General features: G+C 37.2%; 1 protein-coding gene across 1 annotated transcript in view; it reads left to right on the forward strand.

Moving 5' to 3' along the window:
- The first annotated feature begins 1,538 nt into the window (after nucleotides 1–1,538).
- The window catches only part of LOC128015084 (multidrug resistance-associated protein 1), a 28,162-nt gene continuing 17,165 nt past the window's right edge, over nucleotides 1,539–12,535 (forward strand). Inside the window, exons 1-4 of the mRNA XM_052598786.1 lie at nucleotides 1,539–1,559; nucleotides 9,479–9,655; nucleotides 10,052–10,177; nucleotides 12,250–12,387. Coding sequence (XP_052454746.1) covers nucleotides 1,539–1,559; nucleotides 9,479–9,655; nucleotides 10,052–10,177; nucleotides 12,250–12,387 — 462 coding nt within the window. The remainder of the gene's footprint in view (nucleotides 1,560–9,478; nucleotides 9,656–10,051; nucleotides 10,178–12,249; nucleotides 12,388–12,535) is intronic.

Raw genomic sequence — 12,535 nt, forward strand, 5'->3', positions numbered from 1 at the left:
TTATACCTGCACAGTTGTATTCAATGATGCAGTTCAGTGGCGTAGACAAAAACAATTATCCATTTTTTTTTAATTCCATGGCGTCTGTGCCTATGTCCTAAGATTATTTGAAAAATATAAGTACAATGTAAATACATGTACATACAAAATAAGTGCACTGTATCTTATGATTAATTTCAATGTTATTACATGAAATACACTCATTATAAAATGCCTTTAAAGGATTTAATATCAACAGTGCAGCACAGCACACTCTTGAAAAATCTAGAGAAAATCTAGTCTGTGGTCAGGAACTGGGTTAATGGCTTGCGCCAGTTATATAACCCGGGTTCAAGTTCAAAAATTTGTTCAGTGCTTTTTATTTTATTGTTGCTCAGTGGTATCCTCCTGGAAAAGACAAACCAACTCATAAAAGTAACGACAGCAGCACAAGAATCAAATTCAGATTTAAATGAGCATTGTCTCCCAATAGACACACACCTCTTTTTATAGTCCACTATTTAAGCAGGGAGAGTAGAAGCTTTAACGCCAGTATAGAAGAGTTTGCCCTCAGAAATGTTTCTTCTCATTTGCAGACCTTGTTAAACTGCTTAAAGACAGGCTGTGCTTGCAGACTGTGGGAATTCGGCAGGCTGATGTAAGCTAATACATACCGCTGCGTCTGTCTGTGCACTTGTAACAAGTCGACTACTGAAGGAGAGGGTGTCAGGGGCTTGTCCAGCATGTTTTGCATCAGCACCTGGCTGTGGGTGCATGCTTTCATGTCCAGACAAACCTCTCTGTGGCTGGCTGGAATGAATCACATTTCACAATTAGCTGGAAAACCAGCGATAGTCTGCATATCACAGACAAAATAATATACAAATGCTTATTACTAACATAGTCGATTCTGCCTGCATCAGCAGATGTTGGGAAGGATGCACATGAAATAACATTAAGATTGATAGAATTTTTTTTTTTTTTAATCTTTAGAGATCTTGTCCATTGACCCTATTTTGCTTATATACACATTCTGTAGGGATTTGAAGAAGGCACAGTGTTCCCGTTGGGTCTGATTTGAAACGTGTTCCTTATGCAGTTATTAAATGAGACAAATTGAGTTGAAAATCATTTACTGATTGACTTATTGTTATTAATGAAATAGTTCATTCAAATATGAAAATTGGCTAGAAATTTACCCTAATCCTGATGAGTTTGTTTCTTTATCATAACAGATTTGGAGAAATGTAGCATTACATAACTTGCATTACGTAATGAATCTGCTGCAGTGAAGGGTGCCATTAGAATAAGAGTTTAAACAGCTGATAAAACTAGTAATAGTAATCCACACATCTCCATTCAATAAATTAATATCTTGTAAGCTAAGAAGCCTCACCATTAAGATTATTATTATTTTTATTTTTATTTCAGATCATTGCATTGGCTAAAATACCTCTATTCATAATATTGCTTTCTCCAGTGAAAAAGTCGTCTTGTCTGAACAAGAAGAGAAATATGCACAGATCGTAGACCATTTACAAGGAAAAACTGTTCTAAGCATGTTTGTGGTGGATCTTGATGTGAGAGGACAATAGTGGATATACCTTTTTCACTCGAAGAAGCATTATTTTTGATTATGGATTCAAATTTAGTCAAGAAGTGATGGTTTAAACGCATTTTTATCTTTTGGTTTTAAATTACACATTAATTTGTGACAAAATATACAGTAATAGAGTTCGATGTGAAGTCTTAAACATCAACTGCAAGGGTAAGTGAAGTTATTTTTCTCCCCTCCACCATATTTAAAATTATGTGATTAGTTACACTATAATATTTGCACTTAGCATTTTTAGCTTCTCTGAACTGACCTGCAGCCCATTCTTGGGTCATGACCTTACAGTTATGTCATACTGTTCCGAAGTGCATGCACTCCGCCACTGACATGTTTAAAAGGTGCAATTGTGAGGGTAGGTTTTTTTTTTTCTGAAAACCTAGAGTTTAATTTGCCATGACCGTCAGGGTGTGTTTGAGATGCCTGAGAATTTTCTGGATGATTTAATATAGTACAAGTGCACTCACTGAAATGTGACTTTTCTCAATAACATCTTATTTTAAATCATGATATAATGTTTTCTGTCTTAATGTGTTCAGAAAGAGGAAATATATTCTGATTTGTGAAGGTGCTGCAAGTACTATATACCCAGCCCGCTAAAGGTTTTTCTCTGTTACTGTGCTGTCTTCTCTACAGACTGTGTACGGCCCATCTGGAGGACAGCTGTGCCATTTGTCATAAACCAAACAGTAAAAAAACAAAGACATTAAAAACATATCATTTTGGAAAATACAAGTTCAGTCTTTTTATGTTTAATTAAACAAATACAATTGTTTTAAAACTGCCCTTTTGGTATAGTCGTGCCAGGACAGCTTTTTATGTAAGAGAAAGTTACACAACATTCAGCCAAGTATGGTGACCCATAATTAGAATTCATGCTCTGCATTTAACCCATCCAAAGTGCACACACACAGAGCAGTGAACAGCCATTTATGCTGCAGCACCCGGGGAGCAATTGGAGGTTCAATGCATTGCTCAAGGGCACCTAAGTCGTGGTATTGCCAACCCAAAATTCGAACCCACAACCCTAATGTTAGGAGTCATACTCTCTAACCACTAGGCCACAACTTCCCACAGTACACAAGCTATCAGAGCCTGTGTAAAAATACTCAGTTACGTTGACAGTATAAAACCAAACCTAAACGGTTTAATATTTTTAGAGCTCCATCTGATCCCAATTAGCTGCGGAAAGTAAGAAAATATTTAGACGACAGTACAATTTTTTTTTTCATTCCCATTTGTATTTCGTTAAACACTCTTGCTCTTTGTGGAGATACACTCATAAAGGACTCATAGCTCCCGCTTATTCCAAATATTTTTAGCCAAAGTACACTAATAAACATTATGATGTGTTTTTGTAGCATGAGTCCGTACTATGAGTTATGTCATAAATGAATGGATGCACGTCACTGAGCAGGGGTGAGTAGGTGGTATTCTCCATTAGATTACAGGACAGGCTCCAGTGAGCTGTCTGTGGGCCGGTCCCACGGATTTCAACAAGCTTCTATTTTGGAGCAAGACAGCCTGCTTATAGTTTGTAGAAAGCCACAGCATCCTATTAAAGATGTTTAAAAGTAATTGGACGATGTTTACTCAAAGTCTTGCCACAGCATTGTCCTTCTTTTAGCAAGCGTAGTTTGCAGGTTTTCCTTATGGATGCATATATAGGTCTGTGTGAGTGGACAACAGCTTTAGCAGTCTTCAGTCAAGGACTCTTGACCTTGTGCCTGGCATTTGACCTGCAGTTTGGGAATAATAAGAGGCAATAGCCTTTATGACACAGTGATGCATCATCCTGATGTGGCCCACACATGCTGCTTTCCTCCATGCCCCTTTAAAATTGCAATGCTCTCTTTAGAAATTGTATTTGTTACTGGGCAGAATGACAATATAATTGGTAATAATCTTTGAGGATGTTAATTGCTGTGAGGGAGGGCCACCAATGCTTTGGACTCCTAATTGACTCTACAAAGAGTAATGCTGTAAGACCAAGGTTTCTGTCCATGGGGTTCACAGGCCCCTAACTGTCAAAGAAGATTTTGTTGGCAGCCTGTACAATGACAGGTAAAACATTAAGTAGTTTCTTAAAAATTAAGATTCTTGTCATAAATGTGGCTAATTTGTTCTATTTTTAATCAAGAGAAACAGCCTCTTATATCATCTTACTTCATACAGTATAGGCCTAGACACTGTATAAATGGGGTATAGAGGTGGCAGTGTCAGAAACTTGCATAAAATTAAGATATATTTTTGTTTAACCAGTATTTAGGTGACTACTGGAGTGATGAAAATCTTGACGTATCCACTTCCGGTTTGAGGAAACTATCATCTCATTCAAAGGAATCCAGACAGATACCCTCCATTTATAGTGTCTGCAATTTAGTATATATAAACCAAAATGTATATATATGTCTCATTTTGTGTATGTGTGTGTGTGTGTGTTTCCATATTATAAGCTACATTGCCATTTTACGGATGTCTAAACATACAATTCAGTTTTCAGAAAAGCCTGGTGGCAATTAACTCACAGAGAGGTTGCAGGGAAACCTGTGAGACATGTCTGTAGATGGCAAACCCAATAAAATCTTGAAATCTTTAACTCAGATGACCTTGACAGCACATAGCCAGACGTTTGATTCCTCCTCAATCATGAGAAGGAGCAGACGATGTAGCAGGGTGGAAGGAAGGAGGGGGAAAGCGTGGCAGAAAACAACACAAGTCATAATTGCATCTGTAGGCTGACACATCTGGATTTACCACTGCTTGGCCCTTTGCCACGGACTTTATGCTGGTTCTTTAAAAGAAAAGAAAAAAGAAGATATTTTCGAACTTCCTACCAAAAGCTGTGTCTTAATGGGTTTGGCACCTCTGAGGCCAGAGCTTTATTTATCTGCACTGGAGAGAGTAGGCTGAAAATGACAGCATTATTTTCTCTAGACAGTTTTCGCTCCAGAGTAAAGGAAAGAGAGATAGACAGATAAAGAAAGAGAGGGACTAGAGGAAATGGAGTGGAGTTTGACTGGTGTGTACCAATACTCTGGCAGTATTTATGCCCGACTGGAATAGAGACAGACACTCTGGTCTCTCCTGTATACCAGCTTGACAGACTCTTTTTGGCAGAAAGTTTCAACAATCCATGTTTCTTTGCACTTTACACTTTGACTTCAGCTTCCTGTTCCACTACTGTTAACTCTCTATGTAATCCATACGGCTTTGTGCTAATTGGCTAAGCATATGCAGAGCACATCTGACATAAAAATGCCAGTAAGAAGTCTAAATTATTGAATCTGTGAAAAAACTGATTCATTTCAGTGATTCTCATATGTTTTAACACAACTATTATTACTAAATGAATGCACTGAAAATTTTCAATTTGAAAGATGGAACCAATTCAAATTGAAAAATTATTTCCTTAAACTTTTCTACATTTGAAATATATCTGAAATATATTTCCCCCCTAAAATTGCTGTATGCATAAGTATAATTTTAGGTATGCAAAGTTCTCTGGCTAAGTGACGTCTATGTTTAATTTTGGTATCCTGGATATTTTTGGCTTCCCACTCAACACCACAGACTAGTTACCCAACATACAGTCATAACGAAGTTTATGTCGAGGCGGTCAACACAGGACATGATGCACAACACTATATGTAGTGTACCTTTGATACGCACAATTCAGCTGTGGGAAACGGTTTGGCCCCACTCCACAGCATTAAAAGAAAATGGCACTTTGACTTGTTTGGTTGTAAGACTGTTATTTAGCTGTCTGGTCTTGATTAACAAAAACAAAGTGGGCAGCCATGCTGATTTGAGTATTTTAAATGGGAAACACTGACAGATGTTTGCTCTGAGAGCTACAGTCACATGTAAATAATCTCAACAGCAACAGCTTTATTGGGGAATAGATCCACACAACATTTTTGGATCATTTACTGACATAAGTGCCATCCTCAAAACTATAGACAGAATGAGATGGTCATTGTTGTTTGAGTCCATTTGTCAAACCCCTGGTGGATTCAAGGTTAACCAGGAGGAATGCATCAGTTCATCTCTTTCTTTAGTTGTACTTTCAGTATAATGCTATGTTTTTGTGATTTAGGCTTTTCTGTAGGTGGTCTGGCCACTGAGACCCCAAGTGAGAGTCTATAGTGCAAAAAAAAAGTGTGCTAATTTTATAAACATCTATACATGAGAGCAGCTCACAGATATTTTTTTAAATTATTCATTTCTGTTTGTCCACCTTAGTTAAATGAAAACTTTGCCCCAAAATGAAAATTATCTCTGTTTGACATTCAGAACCATTAGTTCTAGGTGTCTTCCTATTTTAATTTATGACCACAACATTTTAGTTCCTTAACAATGACTTTAAAATAATTGGAAAATCAGGCTAAAGTTTGGTCATTTTGCACCAGTGCTTGCTTTTGTGAGCTTTTCTAAAAGTAATGAAAACTTAGAGGCAAAAACGGCAACTGGCAAACCTGGACTGATTATATCCGTCTCCTCATAATCGCCATGAGCAGTGACGCTTCTTGCTGCTATTTTATCACTTTCTTTTGAGCTCCCTTCAGAGGACTAATTTTGTATACTCTGAGCAATTTACAGGACCTTCTGGTCATTAGAAATGATTCTTGAGGATCGTAGATCAATGTGTGAGAGTAAACTAGAAATGAGATCTGTTTTTTATTTGTTTTATGATTAGAATTGGACCTTATATGGTGCAGCAAAGACATCTTTTAAGTAAAGCCTGAATGTATAAATATTCTCTCACCTTGTGGAATAACACAATACAGCTTTCCTCACACACATGACTGGCCACAGGGAGCACTTGTGGTAAGGTTTGTCCATCCATCGTTCTTTCCATGTCTCTTCAGAAGATCCCTGACTGAGGTCGACCTAAAACTTTCCACACGTGTATGGCCTTTTCCAGGGTTTCTGTTGGACTGATGTTACTTCATAACAGACTACTGACAGCTTCAAAAGAGACAGACATAATAACAGCCTGACCGTCCGTTTAACTAGTGCCAGTCTAGTAATACAGACTTGTGTGTGAGAATGTCTGGGTGCCTATGTGAATGAGTTTTTGTGTGTGAAAATGTGCATGTATTGCATTACATGAGTATGTCTGTATTAAACTTATTTCTCAGTGCATTGTTTTTGGTCTATTTACAACAGAACGCCCTTGACCCATTTAACATGCCAAACTAGTACATATCTCGAGTTCTTAGTTAGAAAGTTAGAAAGACATTTTATAACATGATATGTTTGAAACTCTAAGGCCAACTGATTAGAATAGTTTTCTGCACAGATTCAAAACAGTGAGTACCATTCACTAATTGTGTGTATGGATATATTTGTGCATAACATCTGTGTACAAGCATTTTCACAAAGAAATGATGCTTCAATAGTTATTAAAAAATTCTAACTTACAGTAACATTTATAAGGAACTGAAACCACATACACAAATATCACATGCTTAGTGTGGCCTTAGCAACAAGTAATTTGCCTTTATTTATTTTTTATTTAAAATTGTATGACATTTTATACTGATAGACATTGAATAAATAAGTACTGTACTGCTCTTAAAAGTACTGTTTATTTTTAAAATAAAAATACAATACAATTGGCATGATGAAATACTGCCTATTCATAGCGGGCGAATCACGAAGGCGCGTAGTCCTCTGCGACTGCGCATGCGCTCAGACAAGACTGTGGGCGAGAGAGAGAGAGAGAGAGAGAGAGAGAGAGAGAGAGAGAGGGGTAAGGTTGTACGGAAAGCCCTTATATGGGTATATACATAGCGTGTTCTGCAAATTACTAGCTGCGGGCACTTCATCAGTAAAACGAGGAATTATTGAAATGCTTGAGCACCTGTTGTGAATATGGAGGAAATTTAAGTGAGAACTTTTTACTTCTCACATACATACGCAAACTCTTCGGGATTAGTAGAGAATGAGACCAATCCGCACCCTTAACTGAGGCGCGTATACTAGTATAGTCTAGTATAATATAGTCTGGTTTTGCATCAGGACACAGTTTTTGTATTGGACAATGAGTACAAAAGTTAATATAAATGTATTTAAAATAACTTCGCAATAGTATTTAATTTAGTGTGGTACATATTTTCATTCTTTTTTTAACCTTCTGTAGTTTTTTTCATAGTTTTCATGCTGGCTAGCTTCTACAAAGTGTTGCTAATTTTTTTGTGGTAATTTTCATTTATTTATTTATTTGAATTTTTACATTTAGAATTTTTGCCCAGATGTCCAGAACAGATTGCAACCCAGTTTTGGTTGATAACCACTATTATGGAATGTTAACCAAATGATTGTCCCACGATAGATAATAAATGTTACATTATGCAAGACTGAATTTCAGTTTGGTCTGAGTGTATGCAGGAAGTGTAGTGTGCAGTAAGTCCCTTTGGACATAAAATGCATATATAGCACAAGGTGGGGAATGTGGTGCATGGTTCTGTGTGATCTTACTAAAAAGCCAACAAAAAAGCACTGGAATGCTACTAGCAGCACTTTCTGCATTTGGACTGAGGTGGAGGGGACTGGGTGAAAATGAGAGTTAAAATATTTTATAGGAGGCAAAGGAGGAGAGGACTGTGTGAAGGGAATTTTTTCAGGTGGTGTCAGAGAACTTTGCAAAAACCACAGTACTGTTTTGATAAAGAACCTAAAGTACGTGGGAGTCAGGGAAAGAATAAGGTAAATAGAGAAGAAGGGAGAGACAGAGAGTTTAAGGAATACTGCTGGGAGGAGAGAGTTAATATAACCACCTACCTAGACTGCTGTTGTGACTGGTGGTCAAAAAGCAGACACTCTCACAAATAAGGAGTGACGAGAGTGAAAGAGAGTGTGTAGGAGATCCCAGGACAAAGGGAGAGTTTGCACAGAGTAACAGAACAGTCTAAAGAACCAGGATACACAGCAGGGATAGATACAGCTTCAGGACCAGAAGAGTGAATGGATACCTTGTGCAGTCTAAGTGGACTTGACCCTCTGTGGGTGAGCAAACATCTTATGTGACCTGAAATCTTTAATATTTTTCAAGTAAAAAAAAAAAAAAAAAAAAAAAAAATATATATATATATATATATATATATATATATATATATATATATATATATATAAAGCCTCTAAGTGCCGTTTGAAATTAGCTATATTACATTTAGTCATATATATATATATATATATATATATATATATATATATATATATATATATATATATATATATATATATATATAGCATTCTGTTTATATTGTATATGTCACATTTACACATGTAAGAAATTATTACTTTTTATAAAAAATGTTTTTTTGGAAACATTATATAATGTCAAGAACCTGAGAACCAGACTGTGTGTGTTTTTTTGCTGTACTTGCATTGTATGACATTTCAGTTAGATTTGGAATATGTATTGTTTAATGTTAAGAAGATGCACTGTGGTCAAAGTTTAGAATGTGATTTACTTTACATGACATTTAATATTTTTATTAGCTAGGAGATGGCAATTTAATACACTGATTTCACAAGCTTATTAAGATCCGTTCCTACAGTTATACTGATTTAGTCTGATCTCAAAACTTAATTGAAAATCACTTGCTTCTTTTCACCCAGTAATATAGACCTTAAAAGGTCAGTGATGAGCTTGGCCAAGATAAACAATAACTAGCAAAAATTGACTAACATGGTAAACAAAGCCTGAGATGTTCAAAATTATAACCTCATTTTAGATGTTCTGGAACATTCAGGTCATATCTGGTTTCTGTGGACAGGGTTTGGATCAAGAAAATGTTGACCCAATGAAACAATGAAGACTGTCAATTATAATATAACTCGATGAAAAGTTAAGCACACCCTCTCCTTCATCTCTAGGACTGGAACCAGACATGGTACACGCATAACCCTGAACTAAGCAACTGCTTCCAGAACACAGTCTTGGTGTGGGCTCCATGCATCTACCTGTGGGTTCTCTCTCCGTTCTACTGCCTTCATCTGTACTGCCATGGCAGAGCTCGGCTGCCCCTCTCTTCACTCTGCAGTGCCAAACTGGTGAGAAAGACTGCTAAGACCTGTTAATGTTACACAAGCCTGTCCGGGTCTCAAAAGTATCTCAAACTCAAACCAGAGTGCTAAAACAAAAGTGAACAGGATGGCCTGGTAAACTGAGGGGTCGAGTTCATGCTTTAGTAAACAAGGAAGACAGTAAAAGAGAGAGTGATGTGTGTAACCTCGGTAGTGTGAGTGCAGTTAGCAATCCAAAGAGCTGTGATGTCACTTTCCACTCATCCGCTCTAAAACTGTTTTGTTTGAAATACAGTTGTTCCTCCGTTTGCCACACAGATTCCTATCATAATGTTAATCGCACCTCTTGGCCACCGGAGCTCCTGGGAGAGTGACTCAGTTCTCACCCTGTTATGAATTGTATTCCTCTTTGCTCTTTTGCAGTTGTTGGGGTTCTTCTTGGCGTCCTTTGGTTTCGTGGAATTCTTCTACATCCTGTTGGAACGAAGACAGGAAATCCAGCAACACCTTGTCTTTTTGCTCAGTCCCATCATACGTAGTCTTACTGTGGTAATGTAACCCCCAGGTTTCATACTTATAAGAAATATGTACACAAGCAAAAGCCAGCATGAAAAAAGTTGTATAGAACTGCTTATTAATGGAAAATGAGCTCCAATCTGTTGTTTACATTGAATGAACGTAAGGAAAAGATTGGTGCCCAGGCTTAAGGTGTAACTGCATTTACCACTGTTCAGCAAATTGGTGCAGGAAAAATCCATTCATTTGTATCTGAATATAAATCTACATGATCAGGAATTTCGCATGAGGGTGAAAGATTTACCCATACAGATTTGGCAGTGAGTTGAAGGTGGTCAACTACTTGGTTTGAAAGTGACTTAATACTTTTCATTTACCATTGAATTATGGCAATATTGCTTTGTTGCCTTACCGAACATCCTTTACCACCTGTGGGTATATTTGCGTAATATCTGGGATTATGTAATGAACAGTTTAGAAAGCAACAACCACCACAATTCTACTGAACCTAGAGGGGAGATTTTCTAAGAGTAAATTGGTCTTTATTTACATACGCTATCTGGTTTGTTGTAGCACTTGATTAAGTAAAAGAAGACCAAACTCGTCCAAATTTGTATAATCTTTTAGGTTAGATAATGTTTCTTTCCTGGGACTGTATGCCATTAGTCCACTAGATTAAACAACTGAAATGGCTATTTATAATACTCTTCATCATTTGATCATTAATTTTACTTTAATTTGACATTCCCAAACCTGTGAAAGGGATATGGAGATATGGCTGTAACCACTACACATTCTTAAATTTTTATGTTTGCACCCCCCCCCCCATTCTTGAATTTTTGGTTTATGTCTTTGTGTGGAGCTGAATATAGCTGTAATGCATTATGTCTCTGATGTAATGCTTGGCTACTTTTAGTTTTTTTTTTTTTTGCCCCACCATAAGCTGCTGCTGGTTTTAAGCTGTAGGAAGCAGATCTGTCTCTGTCTTCTATCACTCTTAACTCTCCAGTATAATTACAAGCTTTAGCTTCCTCCCACTGTCCAGAGGAGAAGTAATGGCTTATTCCTGTAAGACGAAAGTCTAAACACAACATCAACAATGCAGATGTTACATGAGGTTTATATGTTCTGTTTCCAAGTAGCGCAAAAACCACTTCAGGCGTGTTCTGTTAGGATGTGATTAAGAGTTCCTTTTAAAGTTTTCACCTCATTTATCTGAGGTTATATGGCTTTGGTTTGGTTTTGTGTAGGCGTCTTTGGGTCCAGTCCTGATCCTTCATCTGTACCGCACCAGGAGGCTGCTTTTTACGTAATCAAATTATGTTTTGCGCTACCTAGGAGATACAGCAACAAATGAACATCACATTAAGCTTGGGATCAGCAAGAGCCACTGGCTGACATCCTGGTTTTGACAAATATAGAATTTCAAATAGTTTTGGATGAAGAAAAATCACAGTTATTAAGAGAAATGTGGGCTCAGCAGAAGCCACACTTAACATGTGCTGTTTTATTAGAGGAGGCAGCTGTGGTGGTAAACAGGGGAACCCCAATATAACCTCGAAAAAAGTTGCTGAAACGAAAACTAAACAAATTTAATGATGCATTAGTCTTCAATCATTAAGAAAGCATAGTATCCACTAAAATTCAGTTATCAGATGCTTTGTTTTTTCCGTATACTTTGTTGCAAATGCTGTTTACTGACTAAATTAACCTGTATGCAACCTGCATGTATACTATGATTTTTCATAGCTTTTTTTCTTGGTTACGTGTTCATTTGACAGGATAAAATTTTGCTTGCTGTTCTTCGTTCTACAAAGGTCAATAGCTGTAATTTAAATCTATTAAATGTGATTAAATCTATTCAGGTCATTTCAAAAAGTATGATGTAATAAAGTTTCCCAGTTACTCGTTGGTCGGCCAACTCAAACTCACACTACTGACCACTCAAACAGAACCAGTTTTTACACTTTCATTATTCAGTAGATATTCACCAGGAAGAGGACATTCTATATTTAAGCTTATTTTTAAGTTATTAATCCCTTTTTTTGGACATACTGTAATATTAGCAGATAGCAGAACGATATTTACAGCTGTGTGTTTGACAGGTGTTAGCCGTGTGCGTGATTTATTGGGAGAGAGTGCGCGGATGCCGTTCCTCTGTTTTCCTGTTCTTCTTCTGGCTGTTGGCCGTGGTTTGTTCCCTCATTCCACTTCAGGCAAAGGTCCAGCTGGCTGTGGATCAGGTGAGAGGAATGACAATTGACACAGACCCCAAATCTGGGAAATATCAGTTTCATGGTACATTCACAAAACCCTGGACTAACCCTTCTCCGCATTTGGATGTATATAACAAAACACAGGTGCACACATGAAAACATCCTCATGTTCAAA

The sequence above is a fragment of the Carassius gibelio genome, chromosome A6 (genome assembly GCF_023724105.1).
Source record: "Carassius gibelio isolate Cgi1373 ecotype wild population from Czech Republic chromosome A6, carGib1.2-hapl.c, whole genome shotgun sequence".
Classification (NCBI taxonomy): domain Eukaryota; kingdom Metazoa; phylum Chordata; class Actinopteri; order Cypriniformes; family Cyprinidae; genus Carassius; species Carassius gibelio.